Below are 25391 nucleotides of genomic sequence, written 5' to 3'. Positions count from 1 at the left end.
TAATGCATTGTAAATAGTGGCCTCAAATTCTGATAAATGTATCTTAATAGGATCAGGTCAGGGGTAGAACTATGTTTTGGTCTGTATGCTCCAGTCATCTCTTCCCATACTGTACATGCTTTTTAAATTTTGTTAAAAGTGATATATCACATTTACTATCTGGTTAGTTTGTATTAAAAAATTGCATTTCAATTCTCCTATTTTAAAATTTGCTGCCAATGTCCCCCAGTCCCATTAGGTAGACATTAACATGAGTTGATTGTCTTCCTAAAATGTAACCTCTCTTTATATGTCTGAAATAAGTTTCCATTCCAAGCTTCTTTGAATTTCATAAAATGTTTTTAACCACCAATCATGTTATTTCAACTTATACAGCCATTCAAAAAATCAAAACACTTTCAGTGAAGAGTTTACATTTAAATTGTTAATTTTAATTCATTGAAATAGAACTACAGTAAATACATTTTTAGAATAAGCAGTCAACTCTCCTAATTACTGAACAACGTGGGGCTGGCTCCAGAAGTTTCATGCTAAATGTGTTTTTAGTGGTAACGAAGAATTCGGAACTTTTGTAGCTCGAGTCCGATCTGGTTTTGGAAGAGTCATATTGAGGGAATCGACTGCATCCACAAAGAAAGGGTTTTTGATCATGTCACAAATATATTATTAGATTACATGTGTAACTTATATGTTTTTTTTCAAGTTGTAAATGGAAACTTATTTACAGTACAGTACATGCAGACTAGCAAACTAGTACAAAAATCTATCCAAAATGTATCTAACCCATCTGGTAAACTTTATACAATTTACTTTAAGTATCTTAGCTAAACAAAAATCTAAAAACTATCAAGACTAAAACATTTTTTCTCCAAAAATTATTACAAGAAATTTAGCTGTTAATTTTAAACTACCATATAAAGATTTTAACTAGAAAATTGTATGAGTTAAATTTCAATGAATAATAATAAAACTTTTTTATTTCTCTAGTTCCTTTTCTATATTCCTTTCTAATTGATTGAAATCAATAAGGAGATGAATCTAATTGCCATTCCAAACTTCTGTTAAGTCCACTACTATTATTCATTAACCTGGCATATACACGATATACAAATGGAACAACCTTGTTTAATTCATTTGTGAAATTTCTAAGTCGAAATCCTTCTATATTGAAAGTTTTTGTTAAATTTGGAATAGTATCTCTTAACGTTTGGTCATTGTTATTTGTTGCAAGAAACAAAATACGTAAGTAACGAAGAAACAATTTACTGGTATCACAGTAATCATAAAGAACCAAAGTGTTACCAATCAGATCAAGTCTTCCTGTGTCTTTGTACATTATGTCTGTTAGTGTAACATATTTAAGTACATTCTGTGGTTGCAATAAATTTGATTCTTGAAATTGGGCCCTCCAATTCATTGTTTCTGTAATAAGCACAGCATGTTTGTTTGTTGTGCTGAGAAGAGGGCGCATTGTTGAAAGTAGTTCTTTGATGCTGGTATAATCTGCTATGTTTGAGGTCATAATACGATCAAATTTAGGTTCAAAGTTTGGTTCATAATCTCTGTGTAGATGTGTACAGTTTTTAAGATACAGTGAATCCTACCTTCCTGGAAAATGTTCAAAGCAGACTTAGTTACATTAGAGATGTACCTGTGAAATAATTCAACTATAGAATCTTGTCTAGAACTCTTCTCTACCGTAATGCTGTCCCAACCAATAAATGGAAATGCCAGCGAAAGAATACAATAGACAAAATTGAATAAACTTGGTGCAGATTGACTATGCACCTGGCTGCAATAAACCTGTCCACGCCCGGTTAAGGTTGGATTATCAAATGTTAACTTCTTTCTATGTACGTTTTGTGGCAGGAATAGTCCATCACTAAAGTACTGTTTTACAGATTTTCTGTATTTTTGTGGAATCTTATTTAGATATTCTAACATCCCATCAGAGCTTTTAGGTTCACTTTTAAACATTTCAAATCTCTGATCTGACAATTTAATAGAGTTATTCTTTGCAGTTTCACATTCCATTTCTCTCCATTTACCCCAGACCTCTTTCACGATGTTGAAGTCATCCTCCTCTAAAATAAGGTGATCACTTGTCTTAGCCTTCAAAGTTGTTACTGTGTGTTGTAGAAGTTCATCCAGAGTTGACATAAGAAGCTGGAAATCTGTTTCTGGAAGTTGTAGTGAATACCAGATATTAGTGATTGATGTTTCAATAGTAGACTTGCCCCAAGTCTGTATTGTTTTTTATTTTTATTTATTTGTTTTTATTTCGACCGCGATTTTTGTCTGAAAATACAGACTTGTGAAACACGTATAGAAATCGATTTGCAGATCGCAAACATCCAATAAGAATGACGTAGGTTATCATACCGTATTTGGCTATATGGGGCGGGCGGTATGTAAATATGGATTTCGAATCAACCAATGATCATTTTGTTTCAAAATGAAAAAGATCGAGTACGTACAGTGCTGAATGTACGATCGAGACTGTTGAAATATGAAATCGTGTTGCCAAGTTGTTTTGTTTATTAATTGTTTAGTCCTTAGCCTAGGCCTCCTTCGTAGGTCCTACTCAACTCGCACGTATGACCTGCCAAATAAAACGCCAATAAGGTAGGCCTACACACCACCGGCACACAACAGGATTCACACACAACAGACAGGGCTACACCAGGGAGTTGTACACCACTACACAGAACAGGACAGGGTCTGGGTGGGAATTAAATCAAATTATCTCCGCGTAATATTAAATGATCCATTCAATGTTTGATTTGCGGAGAAGCAAGACGAGTTTTCTTGGGAAAAATCCCATCAAATGTTTACCAGACTACTACTAAGCATACGGTATAAAATCATTTCTAGCCTTCAGAAACTTTCATTAATTGTCTAAACGTAACATAGTGCATGCGTACCTTCTTAGTTGTTGAGTCTTTGAAATTCTGAAACATGAATATTAAAACAGTGTACGAGTGAGTAGCCAATCGCATGCAGCTGAAACTAGTCAACCGGATAATCTATGCACCAAGAATTCTTGGTGTCAAACCACGTGACTTTTGCGTGTTTCCCCAGACGGAGTATCCAAACTCAAGTAATACACGTATGAAACGCCATATGTGCAACAATATTTATATTTTTACTAATATTAAGAAAAAACTCCGTCTGGAGCCCAGACTATTTCAATAGATTCTCTGGAACTTTGAGTTATGATGATATACAAGAAGAGTACATTTCTAGCCAAAACAAATGGATCAGAGTCATTCAAAGTAAATCCAACGTTGCCAGTGAAGTTGCTTGGAAGTGTTGCTGTTTTCAGTAACAGATTACGGAAATCTCCAACTCCTGCAAGTAAGATGTTGTAATCTCTGGCCAATTCTGAATCAGTACCCTCTGAATTTGGTGCGGTTTCATTGAGACCCAGTTTCAGTACGTCAACAGCAAGAGTGTTGCCAATATAATAAGGATAATCACTCATTCGTTGCATTCCTTTGTTAAATTGGAATTTGAATCTGTAAACTTCTACTCGTTCTTTCACCATCTTCCTGATTTGTATGCATTCTTGTTTGTGAGATGACCAATGCTTCACTTGACATTCACGTTTGCAGTATGTGGCTTCTCTGCATGCAGCACACTTGAGAAAATATGATAATAAATACGTATTATTAGTATTTATCACTTCGGCAAACAAAATAAAAATCAGAATAAAAAATCCATTTAAAATCTGCTTTTGAAAAAGATAGAGATTGAACTACTGTATGAAACCTAATAATCTAGTAGATGTGGAACTATGCAGCTATTAAGTCAAAAATTCATTCTGAGCATGCTTATATGATATGCATAGAAGACTGTTAGACTTCTTTTTCCCAAGGTGTTTTTCGTACCCAAATACTGTACCACCAAATCCAGCATCTTCCCTGCCAGAATATATTATATATATTCGACTCTGTACTGTAAATATATAATTATAAGTTAATTAACTAATAATTTATTATAATTAATAAATATTTTATAGTCTTGTTTCTTACCACTTTGCATTTTGTCTTTGTGTGACAGTATGCACACTCCTTTTTTTCATTCCACATGTCACATTCTGCTTTATGTCTCAACTTGTCACGATCCACACACTGATCTCCACAGTATTCTCCAATACTACATTCACTACACTTCTTTGTTTTTTTTTCTTCTCACATCGCCAACATAAACCTGGTTGAACATCCATATTTACCTTTTATTTCAATTTGCAAGTTTGTGAAGTCATTACTACCTAGTGATACTGTATTCAGAATTTTTTTATCATCATGTGACTGGGAGTGTAGTCAACATTGTCATATGATTCAGCTTTGTAATTAGACATTTTGATTTTCTGATTATCATAAAAAGATTAAAAGGGTTATGGAAATTAAGATATAGCATATTTTTCATTAGATAACTAAACATACAATTTACAATGTTGTCAATGAATCATGTCAATATTCACTTAGATTTCAACATGAAATTATTTATTAAAAAACCATTCTTATTAGATAAATATGAAACGTACATTATTGCATTATTTCATTTTTTTCTGTACAAACAATTTAACATACTTAATTATTCAGCTAATGACTATTTAGTAATAACATTTTCTCAAAAAGTAAACTTAATAATATTATTCAGTTCCATGGTAAATAGAAAATTCCAGTAGTTTTTCATGCATTGCAGCAAACACACTTTTAGTGTTAGTGTTTTAGACATAGACCTACAGGTGTGGTTATGAAAATAAAAGGCCATCACACTGTGTTCTATATAAACAAATTTCAAATAGCATTATTCATGTTTCGATAATGATAATAATGAATAATCATCAATTCTTAAAACTATTTTTTGTTTTAATGAACATCAGTCTTGTAACACCAAACTATAGGCCTACCTATGTGTTGTGTTGTATCTAGAACCATCATGGTGTTCAAGAAATACAAAAAATGTTTAAAGACTCTGAGTTCCAGTAAACATTATTCAAACTCTATTTTCCATTTTTAAATATTTTAATTCAGATAGAACTGAATACTATTTGAGTAGTATTTACAGTTTGTTACACCATATTTTAATAATATTCTTTTATAAAGTGGTAATTTCCAAAGGTGCTTAACAAAAATGGCACATAAACGACTTATAACTGACTATTGTAATGAAGGCAAATGGATATACACATATTCTCTGTTTGTAACTTCTGTATTTACACTAGATGAATTTGATGAATCTAAGTGCCATTCCAAACTTCTGTTAAGTCCACTACAGTTGTTCATTAACCTAGCATATACACGATATACAAATGGAACAACCTTATTTAATTCATTTGTGAAATTTCGAAGTTGAAACCCTTTTGTATTGAAGGTTTCTGTTAAATTTGGAATAGTATCTCTCAACGTTGTGTCATCAGTCGTTGCAAGAAACAAAATGCGCAAGTAACGAAGAAAAAGCTTATTTGTATCAAAGTAATCATAAAGACCGAAATATATATCGCATCGTCCTGTGTCTTTGTACATTATGTCTGTTACTATTTTTTTATTAATTAGATTCTTTGGTTGCAGTAAATCCGCTTCTGGACATTCTTCGCTCCAATTAATTGTTTCTGTAATAAGCACAGCATGTTTGTTTGTTGTGCTGAGAAGAGGGCGCATTGTTGAAAGTAGTACTTTGATGCCTGTGTAATCTGCAATGTTTGAAGTCATGATTCGGTCAAATTTAGATTCAAAGTTTGGTTCATAATCTCTGTGAAGATCTGTACAGTTTTTGAGCTTGATTACGCAGTTAATTCTACCTTGTTGGAAAAGTATCAAAGCAGACTGGAGCACACTGGAGATGTACTTATGAAATAATTCAACTATTGAATCTTGTTGAAAGATTTTCTCTACTGTAATGCTATCCCAACAAAAGAACGGTGATGCATCTGATCTAATACAATAGACAAAATTGAATGAACTTGGTGCAGATTGACTATGCACCTGGCTGCAATAAACCTGTCCACGCCCGGTTAAGGTTGGATTATCAAATTTTAACTTATTTCTATGTACATTTTGTGGCAGGAATAGTCCATCACTAAAGTACTGTTTTGCAGATTGTCTGTACTTTCGTGGAATCTTATTTACATATTTTAACATCCCATCAGAACTTTTTAGATCACGTTTAAACATTTCAGATCTCTGATCTGACAAATTAACAAAATTAGACTTTGCAGTTTCACATTCAATTTCTCTCCATTTACCCCAGACCTCTTTCATGATGTTTAAATCATCCTCCTCTAAAATAAGGTGACCACATGTCATAGACTTCAAAGTTCCTACTGTGTGTTGTAGAAGTTCATCCAGAGCTGACATAAGAAGCTGGAAATCTGTTTCTGGAAGTTGTAGTGAATACCAGATATTTGTGATTGATGTTTCAATAGATTCTCTGGAACTTTGAATTATGATAATGTATAAGAAGAGTATATTTCTTGCCAAAACAAATGGATCAATGTCATTCAGAGTAAACCCAACGTTGCCAGTGAAGTTGCTTGGAAGTGATGCTGTTGTAAGTAAAAGATTACGCAAATCTCCAACTCCTGCAAGTAAGATGTTGTAATCTATTGCCAATTCTGAATCAGTACCCTCTGAAGTTGGTGCTGCTTCATTGAGGCCCTGTTTCAGTACATCAACAGCAAGAGTGTTGCCGATATAATAAGGATAATCATTCATTCGTTGCATTCCTTTGTTAAATTGGAATTTGAATCTGTAACCTTTTGCTTGTTCTTTCACTATCTTCCTGATTTGTTTGCATTCTTCTTTGTGAGATGGCCAATGCTTCTTTAGACATTCATGTTTGCAGTATGTAGCTTCTTTGCATGCAGCACACTTTAGAAAATATGATAATAAATATTAAAATATATATTTTAATCATTTTATTTGGGCAAACAAAATAAAAATCATATATGAGTCAATTGATTAGCAATGAGCGAACAATAGTACTAGCATATTTTATTGATGAAAAAATAAAACATTTATTAGATGTTTTTCTTCTATTAGACTACGTGGCAAAATACTAAGCAGCTATTGAGCCAGAAAGTCCTTCTGTTCACGCTCAAAAACAGATATGCATAAAATGAGTTTTAGACTCAATAGCTGCAAAGTCTAGAAATATTTTCACAAGGTGTTAACTTTTTTGCACCCAAATACCACCAATTCCAGCATCTGCCCATACCAGAATATATTATATATTTAGCTCTGTACAGTAAATGTAATATGAACTAGAACGCCACTTCGAGAGTGCATACCTCCGCCTACTGTAAAATTCTCCTATGCATAAGATTTCACCGGAAAAAACAATATATATATTTTTTTATTTTTGTGTCTTAATTCTGTGTGTGGTTAGGCTAATTTCACTTCAACCATGTGTATGCAAATTTTCGTGTTATGGTTATGTAACCAGCCTTTCAACGAACAATAGTTTCAGTTGACTAACAATAGTTATAGCAATGCCAAAAACAAATGGGTGAATTTGAAAAGAAATAGGTCTTTGTTTTTTCTCGAAAAAATGCAATTTCAGTTTACTTGTTACTTTAAGACTGCTAGCCAGCTTTTGAAAATTGTCTCCTATCTTTTAACACTAGCAGGTCTGAAAAAATACCAAAAAGTGGTCCAGAATTGGGACCCTGGTCCGGATTGCCTCCAACATTTAATGGAGTGGTCGTTGACCACATATCTATCTGTATTTTCTTTTTGGTAAAGATCTTGTAAGAACTTTTTGAGTAATCCTGCCTACAACCAAACAATTAGACAAACACATGATTGACTACATATACCTCCTTGGGGGAGGTAAATTATAGGTTCATTAATTAATATATAATATAATACTAAACATATTAAGGTTTTGTTTCTTACCACTTTGCATTTTGTCTTTGTGTGACAGTATGCACACTCCTTTTTTTCATTCCACATGTCACATTCTGCTTTGTGTCTCAACTTGTCACGATCCATACACTGATCTCCACAGTATTCTGCAATTTTACATTCACTACATTTCTTTGTGGCATTATTATGACATTTCCAACATGATCCTGGTTCGACATCCATAATTAATATTTAGTTAAGTTGCTGCAAAATATGTTGCTTCTGTCTTGTATTTCCAAATATATAGATATTTTTTTTTGGAATTTCCACATTATGACAACTTCCTGGTATAAAATAGTCCCAATTTGAGTCATTGAGGATGTTAGGTAAAATTCATAATAATGTAATCTTGGGAGTTGTAAGTCAGTGTTTGGCATTAAAGCTTTTTTTTTCAAATTAGCCTGCACATTGGTTAATTTGATCAAATGTAGATGTGTGATCGAAGCTTTGCCATTAACTTAAATACTCCATAATTTTTGGCATACAAATCTCAAAAAAATATAATAATAGTATAAAGGGGTTGATTATATTTTGTTTGTGGCCGAGTTTTTATTGATAAAAATTGTATGTAACTAATAGTATTATACACCAGCTCATAAATGAGGTGAATTGGTCGAAAATCTTGTTTATAAAGTTCAGCAGAAATGATAATAAATACCATCTTGAGTTTCTACGTTGATAAAACACACAACCATTGAAATATTGTAAAACTACTGTATTATTATAACTCAATACTGTAATTTTTGTTTTGAATTTTTAATCATTTTTATTTTTTTTTTAAATCAGTATTTTAATATAGGCCTATAAATAGTATTTTAACATTTCCTTTTGCAATTTGATGTATTTTTGTCTTAATTATACCAAGCATAATAATGAATTTTAATTTTAAAGTGGACCAATAACATTTCCTGAATCTTGAATCTTTATTAATTATTATTATGATATATAATTTATTTTGTTCAAATACTGTATTTCTGAGAAATTCATGCTTTGAGGCTGACCAAAACTTGGAAGGTACTGCCAACTAGCATAGTTAGACCTATCTTAGATGCTGATTTAGAGAGTTTTTTCAAGGTGGAAGAAGAGAACAAAGTTTGTCAAAGATATTTTTTCATCCAGGATTCATCTATTTTGAACCATCTATCATGATATTCAAATGCATATAAAAAAAGACAAAACACCATCAGTTCAAGAGTTTACAATTAAATTTTTAATTAATAGAAACTAAATACATTACATTTTAACATTTTTTTCTGTCAACTCTCCTAATACTGGCCTAATGCTTCTGTTTTCCAGAATTTACAGAAATTGCCAGATCAAACCTTATGTATCTTTGATAATCTAAAAAGTATGTTTTTTTTTCAAAATTTACAACTTAGTTTTAATTTTTTCATTTAACATTATAACGAATCTAACTAGCAAATTGTATGAGTTAAATTTAAATGCTATTCTATTTCTCTTATTCCACTTACTTATTTCTATATTAAACTTGTATATTCACACCTGATCTATTGAAATCAATTATTAGATGAATCTAATTGCCATTCCAAATTTCTCTCAATTCCACTACCGTTGCTCATTAACCTAGCATAAACACGGTATACAAATGGAACAACTTTGTTTAATTCATTTGTGAAATTTCGAAGTTGAAATCCTTCCATATTGAAAGTTTTTGTTAAATTTGGAATAGTATCTCTTAACGTTTGGTCATCAGTCGTTGCAAGAAACAAAATGCGCAAGTAACGAAGAAAAAAGTTATTGATATCAAAGTAATCGTAAAGAACAAAAATGTTACCAATCAGATCACGTCGTCTTGTGTCTTTATACATCATTTCTGTTAGCATTTGTTGTTTAGATACATTCTGTGGTTGCAATAAATCCGCTTCTGGACATTCTCCCCTCCAATTCACTGTTTCTGTAATAAGCACGGCATGTTTGTTCGTTGTGCTCAAAAGAGGGCGCATTGTTGAAAGTAGTACTTTGATGCCTGTGTAATCTGCAATGTTTGAAGTCATGATTCGGTCAAATTTAGGTTCAAAGTTTGGTTCATAATCTCTGTGAAGATCTGTACAGTTTTTAAGCTTGATTACGCAGTTAATTCTACCTTCTTGGAAAAGTATTAAAGCAGATTGGATAACACTGGAGATGTACTTATGAAATAATTCAACTATTGAATCTTGTTGAAAGATTTTCTCTACTGTAATGCTATCCCAACAAAAGAACGGTGATGCATCTGATCTAATACAATATACAAAATTGAATGAACTTGGTGAAGATTGACTATGCACCTGGCTGCAATAAACCTGTCCACGCCCGGTTAAGGTTGGATTATCAAAGTTTAACTTCTTTCTATTTATATTTTGTGGCAGGAATAGTCCATCACTAAAGTACTGTTTTGCAGATTGTCTGTACCTTCGTGGAATCTTATTTTTATATTCTAACATCCCATCAAAACTTTTAGGATCACGTCTAAACATTTCAGATCTCTGACCTGACAAATTAACAGAATTAGCCTTTGCAGTTTCACATTCCATTTCTCTCCATTTACCCCACACCTCTTTCATGATGTTTAAATCATCCTCCTCTAAAATAAGATGACCACATGTCTTGGCCTTCAAAGTTGCTACCGTGTGTTGTAGAAGTTCATCCAGAGCTGACATAAGAAGCTGGAAATCTGTTTCAGGAAGTTGTAGAGAATACCAGATATTTGTGATTGATGTTTCGATAGATTCTCTTGAACTTTGAGTTATGATAATGTATAAGAAAAGTATATTTCTTGCCAAAACAAATGGATCAATGTCATTCAGAGTAAACCCAACTTTGCCAGTGAAGTTGCTTGGAAGGGATGCTGTTGTCAATAAAAGATTACGCAAATCTCCAACTCCTGCAAGTAAGATGTTGTAATCTCCTGCCAATTCTGAATCAGTACCTTCTGAAGTTGGTGCTGCTTCATTGAGGCCCAGTTTCAGTACATCAACAGCAAGAGTGTTGCCGATATAATAAGGATAATCATTCATTCGTTGCATTCCTTTGTTAAATTGGAATTTGCATCTGTAACCTTTTGCTCGTTCTTTCACTATCTTCCTGATTTGTTTGCATTCTTCTTTGTGAGATGGCCAATGCTTCTTTAGACATTCATGTTTGCAGTATGTAGCTTCTTTGCATGCAGCACACTTTAGAAAATATGATAATAAATATTTATTTTAATCACTTTATTTGGCCCAACAAATTAAAAATCAGAGTACAAAATCCATTTAAAATCTGATTTAAAAAAAGACAACCAGCCAACCATAAATCTGATAGACATATATTATAATAATTAGCATAGTTTTGAGGCCTAAAAATCTAATAACTGTTTTTCTGCTGGTTTTATACTATGGGCACTAGACTATCGATAGATAGACTCAATAGCAAAGTCTATACAATTTTTTTTGTCTTTTTGCACCCAAATACCACCAAATCTAACATCTGCCCATACCAGAATATATTATATATATGGCTCTGTACTGTAAATATATGAATTATAAGTTCATTAATTAATAATATAATAATATAATACTAAACATATTAAGGTTGTGTGTCTTACCACTTTGCATTTTGTCTTTGTGTGACAGTATGTACACTCCTTTTTTTCATTCCACATGTCACATTCTGCTTTGTGTCTCAACTTGTCACGATCCATACACTGATCTCCACAGTATTCTCCAATCTTACATTCACTGCATTTCTTTGTGGCATTCTTATGACATTTCCAACATAATCCTCGTTCTACATCCATATTTACCTCACTATTTTTAATCTAGAAGCTACAATTATTTAAGCACTGTGAATCAATGTTGTGTTACGGTTAAGTAGATTTTTGGAATTTCCAAATTTCCATGCTGACGTGGTATTGTGTAGGTGGCAACCTTTTGTGAATACCATTTGGAGCTATACAATTAGATACGGTAGGTCATGTGATACCATGTGTATGTTTTCCAATAGACTATTATATAGAAAATATGTGCTTTAGTAGAAGTCTAGATTCAGATAGGTGGAGGTGGGTTCATCATTGTTTTGACTTTCCCACACACCCCAATTCATTTTTACATATTGTACTACATACATACTTCCAGCACCCACCCCTGAATCTGCATAGTATTGAGTAATCTTTCAGTTGATTTGTGATATTTATAAGATTTTAGGTAGACACATTTTTAAAGTGATGAGGTTCTATTTATGGAGTAACGTGTTGACTAGCAGTAGGCCTACTGTATATTGTAAACTATAGTATGCCTATACTCAGAGGTGGATTTAAACAGAATAGAGATCTTTGTAATCTTATTAAAAGATTTCACTTGCAATGTCGTGCCATATGATGATAACGTTATACTGTCTATGTGCACCACACACTAATACAAGAAAAAGACAGAATTGCAACAGCTATAGCCAGTGGAACAGTAGACTTCAACTATGAAGTAATTGCTACTAGAAGAAGGAAGAAGAACATAATTTTAGAAATTAATGTTTTATTCTTTATCACACTTTTTGTTCATTGTAATTTGAGATTTGTTAACTGAGCCAAGTCATGAATTTTGATATGACTTTTTCCAGTAAAATGTGTAAAGTTCCCAAAGGAAATTACCTCTCTCATAAATGTAATCTGCAACATTGTAGTCCTAATTTGATTTATTTTATGGTAAATCTCTCTACTAAAGATTGTTAGAAAAAGAAGAAATTTTGAAAGTCAAAGGAACGTTTCTATTGGCATGAAGTGATCATTTTTTATGTGATCATCAAGATTGAAGTTAAAGTTTTATTTTAATTATTTTTTAATGTCTTTTATGAATGTTTTTAATCTATTGCTAAAAGAAACAGGACCATATGTAAAACAGGTGAAATATCTATACCTGATATGTTTTTATCCCGTCTAAATAAGTTTTTAAATAAATTTTTTTTAAATAAATAAAGTTGAAGATTTAAACAACTTTATTATCCAAATTAGGAAAATCCAATGGTTAGGAAAGACTAAAACTATATCAAAACATAAATGTAGAAACAAGTTGCTTGGTGGTTATGATGCTTGGCTACCAATCCCAGATGTCAGGATTTTTTCAAATTGACAAATTACAACTCCACTCCCAAAGACTTGTAATAAGTATCATTTATGTAGAGCATCTTGTGTATATAATATGTTTGTCTTGTTAACAGGATTGCCACCTTTAAGAAGGATAGTGAATGAATTTGCTTGACAATTTGCCTAAAGATATAAAAAAGTTTAAACTCTTTAATTGATTGGGTGCCGACTGTTGATAATTGGTCAGTTTAAGTATTGATTATGCTTTCAGATTTCCTAGTAATTGGTAGCTTAGCACTATTTTTGCTATTGTATGTTAATATTAGCTCCTTCAGGCTAATTTTGTTTTAGAAAACCTTGTCCATTTTTCTCAAAATTTTATTTTCATAAATTAAAAAATAATACGCCTAAATGATACATTACAAATATTAAAAACAGTATGGCTTCATTTTTTTTTTTTACTTCTTCTGGGCTTTCAGCATACATACAATACAAAATATTTGTTTGAATAAAATTAGTTTCCATACGTACATTACATATTCAATTATTGAATAAAAAATAAACCCATAAAAATATTGTAGAAAATTTAAGAAATATTTTATTATATCAGTCAGAATATTAAATGAACAAAAACTATGCAAAGACAGGGTTTTTGTTTTGGATTTTAAATGTAAAAATATTAATACCTTTGTATTTATTGAGAACCTCTCCCCCTTGAGATATGAAAGATGAGAATTAATGTTTAACTTCAAACAGTAACTTTGCACCTTTCATGCGTCATTTGTCGTTCTTCTGTTGGTCTCCCGAGGTCGGCAATAGCGGTCGATTTATCATTCGATGAATATTAGTATAAACTAAATCACTAGAGGTTTCACGTTTTCGCAGCAAGTAGCACTAATATCTTGCCGTTTCATTTCAGTCATGCTTCGTTGAATATTATGATCATCTCGCGTATGAGCTGGTAATCCATCGTACCTCTCAGCCTCGCTCTCCCCCGAGACTTTCATTGCTGTATTGTGTGTGCAGAATTAAATATTTCAACAGTATAGCCAGAGTACATGATAGTGTTGCTAAATGGACCGTGAACAGAATGCATCAGCGACAGTATGTGTTCAGATATGTCCAATTATGTATAAGTAGCTGATCGATATATATCTAAATGATGCGCCTATACTTTCAGTACAGAACATAAAATTTGTAAGAATATTTCATTTAACAGTTAAAGTGATTTTATTTATGATAATTAAAATGCAAGAAAATTTATATTAATAACTTTCGTGAATGGAATTTTTAAATATAGTGAATTACAAATAATAATAATTATTCACTGTTGGTGGCTCAGGGTGGGCTGTGAATATTATTTTTCACAATTTAGACAACTCCACCTCGGTTGGTAATTCACAATAAATATTTGTATTTTTTCACCCAATATATAAGAAATTAATGCGATAAAAAAAATTTGAGTAATTAATTATAATGATGCAAAAGGTTATAGGAAGTTAACCTTATGAGAGTGAAATTTGAATATTTGAGAAGCTTGATTGTATCAAAAATTAAATGTTTATGAGTAGAATGGAGAGAATATTATTTGTTTTATAAACACACCTACTAAATCTTTATTCAAATCTACTCTTTCCATCTGGAATATTGTAAGTAAGTTAGATAGGAGAGACTAGGCTATATCAAATCGGATTTTGATCATGAGGTAGAACATTTATAGATGTCATACACTACTATTTGGTTTTCGAATGTCAGTAACAAGTATAAGGTGGCACAACATTCTCAACATTTTGAAAACTGAGTATGCAATAGTAATAATAAATATTATTTTTAATGATAATCAACAGAACTAACACTAACCACATGATACGAAATAACCAATCAAAGAGTAAGGATACACTCAGGTATGGTATAACACTTTACATTGTTATAATATCATACTGTCATTTTACATCCATGAATCATAAACATGATTGGATTATGTGAAATAAAAAATACTTATATCTGTAACTATCAATTTAATACATTTGCTATTGTCTTTTTTAGGTCTTAGATTTAAATTGCATAAAAGTATTAAATTGAGACATCAATTAGGATGATGCCAATATTTCATATTTGTAAAGACTATATAATTGATTTATGGATAATCAAATGAATATTAATCAGCAGATCTCGCAATGCTTTTACATACAAATGCACATATGGTATCATATTATTGTGCTATATATTAATTATATAATTGCGTGATTATAGCCTAATATTTTATATTTAATAGCCTGCGTAAATTAAATATGTAAATGTGAAATCACATGACTACCATTCTACTATTATTACTACGCTTCTGGAAAATATAATCGAAAAATATAATGATATTAAATGTTATATGTTACCTAAGCAGGTAATATCTGCATACCATATTTAGTGGCTTTCATTGAGAAATTGCATATGATAACATAATTGACATTGTTATATGGAGTATAATGATTTAGTACAGTCCGTATCTAATTGAACTCCAATGTGAATTTTCTATTCTTGATTCTATAAATTTGTCAGTACAGTTTACCTAATTTTACTATTATTATAATATATAATTTTACTATTATACTAGGTGCAACTAACTCTGGTAACCAGGCTCATCTACCCTCGATGATCCATTAAACTTGACACATCTTAGAAATAACAAGTATGTTTGGATTTCTATATAAGTCAAAAGAGAAATTTGGTGATAGCAATTAAGTAACCACTTGAAATTTATAGCCTCTTTATATATTATTATTATTCAAAACATACAGGCATGCAACTTATTTTTTTCCCTTAAAGCTCTGTCTACACTATCAATCTGGGTAAGAACAAAATATGATGTGCCCATATGGACATGATGGATGTCACATCACTTGTTTAAGCATATCACTACCATATTTGGGCACATAACACATTTTTTGGCAAACTAGTTATTAGATAGTGTAGACAGAGCTGAAGAGAAGGTATGATCGAGCTACTATTATTTTCAGTTATTACTTATTGTATCATTCTAGTGTACTTTATTTGTCAATGGGGGCGCTATCACTTTATACATTTTTAATTTGTAGAGCATTCTGTATAAAGTGAACAATGTTTTACTTTCATAACTTCAGTGTGAAACCATATTAATTTAGCTTAAATACTGTTAATTAATATACATACATTGAAAGACTTGTTTCTTTCTGTATAATTTCCCATCTTTAAACTGATTGTTGGTATTAATGTGTTCTTTTGCTTTCATCACAACGTATTTATTTCATATCAATATTATTTATGGGTTTTATTCAGATTTTAGAAATTGTTTGCGGATGAATTGCAGGATTTAAGCCCAAGGCAATTCCTTAGTTTTAATCATTCATTAATTCTCGCATCAAATGGAACTAAATAATAGCATGGTCCAGCAAGTTATCTCAATGATCTTACACCTAATGCGCAGTTTCATTCATTTTAATGGTTTCTTAGCCTTGGGCATATTTAACATGCAACGACTATGCATGGTGTATAAAACATATTCTATGGAATAACTCCTGGCTTAGATATGCACTTTGGTTTGCAATGAGAATGACCGAATAATTCATGATTTATCGGAAAATGTGAGAAATTCTAAAATCAAGAAGATGTGTATGCTGTATAATTCAAGGACAGTTACTTGTAGGGTTTTAAATATGTATTAAAACTGCTGACTCCTAAATGTCTCCAGCTTAAAGGAAAAGAATGAATAATGTATTAATAAACTAGAATAAGCCCATGGGTGCAGATTAACCCTCCCCAAGCATTCATTCTGTATTTGCACACCATTTTATTGAGTTTATCAAATTTGTCATACACATAAAACAGCATGCCACTTCAATCCGACAATATAGGCCTGTTATATTTATCTACTAAGTTATTAAAAATGTATTTTATTTATATATGTATGCTCAGAATTTATTTTATTCCATTTGACATTTAAAAGATTGGTTTACACATGATACATGCATGAATGGTGTGGAACGAAATATAAACAAACTAGAGACTGTAACACACACTATATGCATGCTCACAAGTCCCAAATATCTTGATATCCCATGTTCTGATCATGATATAATTCTAATGCTACCCTCTTTTTTTCATACTACAGGAGCAAATTTCATCTCATTTGTTGAGCTCTGATTGGTTGCATACTTTTTCACATCGCAAAAAGTAAAAACAAACTGCTAATTTCACTGAACTGAATTGACCTGTTCCTTATTCCGGATTTTATTATAGTGTACACATGCACGTAAACCATCACAATTTGTGCGAATAAATTTGCATAGTGGAAAACAAGCTTAAAACAATTCTGACCCCCTGCAAGAAAGTGTATATTGCTTGTGCCATTGCAATTGGAATAATTTAAAAAAACATTACATTTATATTGCCAAAGTTTATTAAAGCAATATATTGCATGTTCTTGTGTGTATACAAGACAATTTGAATTAGTTTTGATTTTTGTATTAGTCACATAGTTGGCATTTTATGGCTTTCCTGACTCATCTAGTAGCGAGCTGTATTTGCCAATGTATGGAATGAAACCATCTATTCAAGAGATTGAAGGTTTTGAATTGATGTATCAAAAGCAATGTTCTCTTGTTATTAGTTTTCAAATTTCTTATTAGTTTGATGTTAAAATAAATATATATTTTTTAGAATAGTACCGTATATAATACAGTAATACATATAATGTTAACGGAAAGAGAGAAACAGAATGCTGAGATAAACACTGACAATTGGAAAATCTGAGATAATGGAAACAAAATCTGCACCTAAGATGCAAATTAGGATTTCTGATAAAGCCTATCCAAAAAAAAAAATTTATTTTACCCAATTGGCACAGCATTTTTTTTTTAAACTGGGTCAGAATCTTTATTATAACTGTACAGCCTTTTAAGATTTATTTGAAAATTTATCAATTTTGGGTTTGTTGACAGCATAACCAATTTGTTACGTTTTTAGCAGAAATCCATTCTGCAGGATGACTACAAACGTGCTTGTTCCAAAACTTCAGAGTTTTTCAACTGGTCTACAAACTGTCAAATCTGGAAAACCTTTCATGCGAAACTACAGTAGGAGTTCGCAAACTAATTATTAACTAATATATACTAGAACTAGCAGTTTTGGTCACATTTTAAATCACTTACTAAGAAAAATATTACATAAAAGTAATAAATAATCTTATTGGACAATGGTATTAATTTTTTTTTTTCAATTCAATTAAATTCAACTTTTATTTCAGACAATTGTCCATATTGTATAATACATTACAAAAAAATAGATGAAGGAGAGAGGACCAAAACTTTTATCTATTGGTATATAATGCCTCTCTCCATTTGTAGTACATGTTTGAATCCATCAACAAATATTTATATATAGAAATTAACATTCTGTTTTCGCTTTTCATTATTCTTGTAAGAAATCGGTAAGTCGAAATCCTCAAATATTCATAAAATGATGGAATATTGTTTTCCACAAACAAATTCCTCGCACTAACACTCTGGGTTGTCCCAACAAGCATCATTATAACAAACTTTAAGTCGGTTGATATCTTTTTAAAAATGATTAGACCATAAAGGAGAACAGTATATATTAATACAATATGATCTGAACAAAAAACATTTGATTGATTTGGAGCAGTATGAAAATTTCCTACATAATAATGTATTATTCTTGTCTTAGGCCTATTATGTCTTGTTGCTGTAAATATTCAGCAGGCCTAGCATGACTTTATGCTGCAGCATTGATACAGAAGTAGTCAGTGATGGTCTTTCATTGGATAGGAACTGTCACATGCTTGCAGTGAAAGAAAATAATGATTTGAATTAAGAATTCCTGGTCTTCCAGATCTACAGCAGTAATCCAAGAAATGTGTATATTTTGTTTAATTCAGCAACCAATCTCAAATTAATGTAGTGTTTTTAGTGTAGTCTATATTTGTATATTTTAAAGAAAATTTGAATTGATATAGATTTATGTTCTTAGCAACTGAAGGCCATTGTATAAATAATTTTAAATGCACAGGGTGACAGTTTAATTTTGATAGCTGAACTTAATATTCATTTACCTGTATAAATCAATAATATGCTGTATTTATTCTGCATAATACTGAATATATTGTACAGTGTACATATTATAAACTTTAAATTCGGAAACATTTTGAGACAATAATGCGATTTTTTCCTGTGTTATAGTAAAACTACCTCTATTCGGGGTACATCCATTAAAAGGAGCACTTTTCTGTTAGTCAATTATAGGTTAATAAATTTGTCTTTGGAAAAAAACTATATTAAGGTTCTGTTAAATATTAACTGGTTGCAGTTTAGAAGAATAATAATTTATATAAAAGACAAAGTCCCTTAAATACGGTTAATTATCTGATAGAGTACATCATTTTTTTAAAATAAAAAACAGGAATGTGTGATTTTGATGAGGTCCTGTCACACAAAATCTATAATTAATAATATAAAAATAATTGAAACATATTTATACCATATGTGCCGTATTGTCGTGTTAATGTTACCAAGAATGGATTTATTTCACGTATTTGTCTTCTTTTTAATAATTGTGTTCTTAAAGATAATTCTATTGATCTCTTTTTTGACCGTTATAATTGTTTTTGTAATAAAATTAGTAAAATTGTATAATTTTGTAATGTTAGATTTTAAGATTTATATATATTTTTATATGGTATAGTTTATTCCATTCTGTAAGGGGCGGGTTTCCCGCTGTGGAATGAGTTTGAATAAAATAAAATAAAATAAATAAGTCAATGTACATTTTATAATAAGTCCAGTTTAACAAGGTAATATAAAATAACAATAGGTGTTCTGTGAGACATTGGTTATAAAATCACTGAAGATATCTAACTATTCCCCATGGTCAGTCTATCAAGCAGTCATAACCTATTTCAATGAAACCACAAAAGTTATCCACATCAGGTGACCTATTTCACTTGGCACTATAGCACACCAATTGCTAATGTGTTTATCGCATCTAAAAAATGATACGGAAGTATGATGAGCCATGATATTCTCTTGTTAAACAATAATAAGCCAATCGAATGGCTTCCTGCCGGAATAAGGAAGGCTATAAGGAACAGGTCAATTCACCTTGTTGTTGGGATGCATTAGGAAAGACAAATAATACAAGCTCTCTTCATTGTTCATTGAGCTCAATTAAAGTGATAATAGCCAGCGAAGGAGTGGGAACAGGAAAATAGCAATATTTAAGGATCTATATGGTCTTGTTTTATAATCTATGCTCAAGCTAAGCTCATGCTTAAATTATATAATCATATATAAAACTACCAGGGGCGTGTTTGTATTTGTATTTTAACATCCGCAGCATGTTTGGGGAGATCATGAATGGAAGAAAATAAGTAGGCCTAATGAGAAAAAGGAGAGGAGGGGGGAGTCTCGTTACAATATGTAATTCATATTCATAATATAGGCCATTATCTTGTATACATGTCATGCCAATATGAAGCCTTTTCAAGCTCATACTTTGTTTAAAATATGCATTTTACACTTAAGTGCCAATGTTCATTGCTTATCTTCTAACCAATATATAGTAAAACGCGTCAGCCTGCAAGCAATCTTCACTAATGGTTTATATTTTGCAATCAAATGGCACCTTGAAGACGCTTACCCAATATATGCTGCTTTCCTCATGTAATTAATCACAACAAAAAAATCATGTACCACAAAGATTATTAATCATTGCACTAATGAATGAAGGTTTATTTAAGTCTGTACACTCCCATTAAAACTATAAATTATTATGATTCAGCAACTACTTTTTGTTTGCCTTGTTATAACACTGCATAAATCGTTTCAGTTCACAAAGTTGTATATTACGGTCTGTAGCAACAACCGTAATATTTACCAAGTCACCGACGCTTGAACAGTGACTTTAATATTTACTTGAACAACTGACCAATCATCGACGAGTAGGCGGGACTTGCAAGTCATCGCGTTAGCACACTGTCACTGATTTAAACCGCCTTGTTTTCATTTTATTTGAAGAATGAAAAATAGCGCAAAATGAGGCATAATATGTAGCAAGTATTTTGCAGTCATATCTATAAAATTTGCTGGCGGTAATTGAGTCGTTGTATTACATAGAATTTAGGATTCGATTCACTTCCACAAACTTCATATTGCTCATTAATAATATAGGTTTATACACAGACATTCAGTTTTCATATGATTAATTATAGTCTGTGTGGGCGATATAACTGTATCTTTTTATAATTAATAATACACTGCATGTGTGACGTAGTTTACTCGCGTATTATTCTTTAATAATGTCTCCGATGTGTAACTGACAAACACGTTCATATTCTCTTCTTAGGTGATACACTTGTTTTTCAATAGCATTAAAGGATTTCATTCTGCATATAGTTAAACTTGTTAGTGTACTGGGTTATGAATTATTTATGACACTATACTAATACGCTACACGATTTTTTGCTATACATATTTTTGGATTTACAGTAATACGTTTTCTCTTCAACTGCATCCTTTCGACACCTCATGGGCGGACCTAAACAAAAATCACCGATTTAGGCGGTTTATCAAGTCACGTTACATCGCTGAAAGCTGCTATCTGCGTTAAAAATGTGGGTGGAGACTCTTTACTGATTGGTTAGTTGTGATTGTTTTCAACATAAATTAAGAGCACGTGGGGTGAGCAAGGTTTGCCAGGTTTTGATTGGTTTTTTTATACGGCCAATCAATTACTTTCCATATTTGGAATGTACTATTGGTCCTTCTTTGTTCAACCGCGTGGATCAGCAGTCTTGTGTGTGGTATTTTTCCGAGGCCTCTTCGTTGACTGAAATTACATATTCAAAACGCAAAAAAAGTGCATAATTCTGCGGTGTAATCAACGGATTTAGCTTACTTTGCGAAGATTGTTCTGTATTCATGTATTCTGCCTTGGATTTAGATTAAGAATTGATTTGTATGTGTACGTTAGGATACATTTATTTGGAATTCATACTTGATTGTGTGGAGCCGATTGTGTCAGTGGTCGAACATTCACCGCTTGACAGTGGACCTATTTCGATATTGTTTGCATTTGGAATATTTGATTTGTACAAGGGGATATAACTGATGAAATCATGTACCCACAACCACGCCATCAGGTAAGTTTGAAACGCCTAGGCCCTAAGATATGTTGTATATTATTTTTACCAGTTTTGATTGTAGTGAGTAGCGCCCATCAAAGAGGACGATTGTTGACCTTTCAAAAATTATAGCGAACGCTAGCTGTCGGGGTTTGTCTCCTTATTAATCACCTCTCGATTAATGTCCGCTGAAACGGAATATAGCCTAGGCTAGCCCGAGTCGATCTTAATCATTAGTAAGTACAGTATCAGTGCCCGTGAGTGAGTGCCTTTGTCCTCGCGTCTCAGTACGTCAGCTGCAGATACTTATTTCCAATTTTCAACAAAACGTTCTATAATGTGGTTTTATAAATTCATCTCTTTAGAGGGAATGTTGTCAGGTTAATTTTATATTATTAATAATATTTCAGGGAACAATGGTGATATTTCAAAGACGTTTTAATGAGTTTAAAAATAAAATGATTAATGTTCTATTCCAGTGGGTTTTGATTATAAAAACATACTAAAACATGACATAATATTTAACAATTTTATTTTATCCAAGTAAATATTATTATTTATCAACCAATTGATTATGCATTATTTTAATAACCTTCTTCGATAAAGATACATCATTAATATAACGCCAAAATAAAGATACTTTCTAATGTTAATTTTTTTAAAAAAATATTTAATATTCATCTCCTGTGAAAATCTACTTCATACCTGAATTGCTTAAGTGGATTAATGTCTGTGACCTGTCATTCAACCTCAATAAGCCACACCCCTTAACACCCTGCAGTCACAACCTTTGACATAATCTTTTTTATTGAAATAAATTTGGGTGTAAAATCGAAACAATGAAACCTTATTGTAATTTTCTGCTAATTCTTCATTTGTATTCTCAATAAAAAATCTTTTTTTTCAGTGTCATTTTTGTAGTTAATTATTTTAAGAAAACTAACTACAGTAATATTATTATATTTAATATACAATTTTACAATTATAAACATTTTATGATAATTTCATGCATGATGTCACATCATACCTTACCACCTATGTATTGAACTATTTTATTTCTCTTTCTATAGACTCCGCATCAGGCTGGACAACCATTTAAATTCACAGTGCCGGAATCGTGCGATCGTATCAAAGAAGAATTTAGCTTTCTGCAAGCCCAGTATCATAGGTCAGTTGAGCTTGTTAATCAGTAGACATCAGATTCACTTGATTAACACATCTATTCCGCACTTGGACTAATAGCAAATGATCTTAATCTTGCCAACAATTATAGTACAACGATTTATCCAATGTCTGTTGTATTGAACAACTAATGTAATCATTACTCAAGGGGTCATGGTACAGCAGCTATTTGAAATACATTTATAGGCCCATACATATTGTAATCAATAAACCCCCACCACTCCCGTCCCCATTAAATGTTTTTGCCACACCAATTAATTTTAAAAATAAAATAATTTGGTGTTTGCTACTGAAAATACAGTACACTTAATTCTTCAAGGTGGTTTAAAAATTGAATATGTCTATATTGGTATATGTACTATGGAGTTGTTATGTTATGTCCTATCGTAATCATGCATCAGCTTCTTTTAAAAGTTACTAATTAACTTAACTAAAAATGTAAAAGCACATACATATCACATTATTGGATCAGAATACACTAATTCTAATTCCAATGCACTTATACATAGGGTCAATTTCTGTAAACATTTTACTCTTCAACCTACTGTACTGTACTACACTACCACACATATGGGTGGAGCTTATTTCTGAGTGACCTTTGTCCCTTTTAAATGAATTCCAAATGTAATGCATAAAATCAAAGGCTCAACTGTTAAACATGAGTTCGTTTAATGTGAGAGCATAATTTCTGTTAATTTCTAAATGGATGGATGATGTCACTTAACTTAGTATTTAATTTTTCGTTGCAACATCAACAGAATCTGTTGAAGGAAACTACGGAAAATCACTATTTCCATTGGTTACAATCACAGAATCGTATAGTGTACCCTCTGACATTTTTTTTATAGACACTTTTGTGAATAACATGGGTGGATCCAGGATTTTCCAAATGGGGGAGCAGTAACATGATATTAATACTCTGTAAAATATAGCTTCAGTATATCAAAAGTAGTTCATAATTTTATTTTTGAGCTGTCAAAGGGGGAGCCCCAAGCACACCCCTAGATCCACCCCAGAATTGCACTACGTAGTAGTAGGCTAGAATTGGATCTACTGTATACTACATTTAACAGTACACTGGAATCTCTTTAAATATTTTACTTTACAGTAGATTAATAAATATCCAAGCAGCTTCATAAATGTCATACAAGTATGTCAATCAAAAAGCAACCATAATATTTTATCTGCCTGTAAAATACCACTTTCCTTGAAGCTGCCAATTGTATAGTAAAACATACAGTACAATAGTCTATTGATCATCCCTACAATGGTTGAATATGTACTATACCCATTGAACAAATTCAGAGTTTTTGTTCAATTTAATGTTTCAGATTTTAACTACTGTATCCTATTATTAAACAAGCATACCTGTATCTGTGCAAGGTGTGATATTTTCACTGGTCAGCAAACATTGATTACTGCCTTTTAATTACATTTGTTACGATTAAAATTAGGAATTTCTTGTGCACACATTTTGTAGGGTAGGCACTTTGGATTTATTGATTGTTGTATAATTTATGATGTTTAATATTTTGAATATTTTACAGTTTAAAAATGGAATGTGAAAAATTAGCACAAGAGAAGACAGAAATGCAGAGGCATTATGTGATGGTATGTAGCCTACTGTATACAGAAGGAATATTCTAAATATTAAATGCAATTAAATAATATACCGTATTTTCCGGAGTATAGGTCGAGACTTTGTGGGAAAATTTTAATTGCAAAATCGGGGGGTCGACTTATACTCCGACCATGCGATTTTTGAGAAAAATCAGGCCGAAAAAATATGTTCAAAAGCCGTCAGCTGTCAAGGCCCAGCAAGGTCATCAATCACTCACAGAAGTTTTCAATTTAATACCTACATTGTACAAAATAATACAACTCCAACAAGTACTGGTCAATAAAATATTAATATATCACAATGACTCATTTTGATGTTAATATTACGCTTTTAAGATAATTAAGAATAAACACACCACAGACGTCGGAATGTCCATGCCGCATGTTTGTTATTGCGCGATATTTTCATTTATACACATGCGCAGTTTGTTTGTTTGTTCGTAATTACAATTAC

The 25391-nt window shown here is 31.7% G+C and overlaps 1 protein-coding gene across 2 annotated transcripts in view; it reads left to right on the top strand.

Annotated features, from left to right (window-relative positions):
- The first annotated feature begins 21653 nt into the window (after nucleotides 1-21653).
- The window catches only part of LOC140063239 (transducin-like enhancer protein 4), a 34521-nt gene continuing 30783 nt past the window's right edge, over nucleotides 21654-25391 (top strand). The window contains exons 1-3 of one of the 2 annotated variants that reach the window (XM_072109748.1): nucleotides 21654-22153; nucleotides 23206-23303; nucleotides 24865-24928. In XM_072109748.1, coding sequence (XP_071965849.1) covers nucleotides 22130-22153; nucleotides 23206-23303; nucleotides 24865-24928 — 186 coding nt within the window. In that variant the 5' untranslated portion in view covers nucleotides 21654-22129. The remainder of the gene's footprint in view (nucleotides 22154-23205; nucleotides 23304-24864; nucleotides 24929-25391) is intronic. The other variant, XM_072109749.1, reaches the window with a different exon arrangement.

This window comes from Antedon mediterranea, chromosome 11 (assembly GCF_964355755.1).
Source record: "Antedon mediterranea chromosome 11, ecAntMedi1.1, whole genome shotgun sequence".
Taxonomy (NCBI): domain Eukaryota; kingdom Metazoa; phylum Echinodermata; class Crinoidea; order Comatulida; family Antedonidae; genus Antedon; species Antedon mediterranea.
The sequence above is the reverse complement of the archived record's forward strand: the minus strand, read 5'-3'. Positions and strand labels throughout refer to the sequence as shown.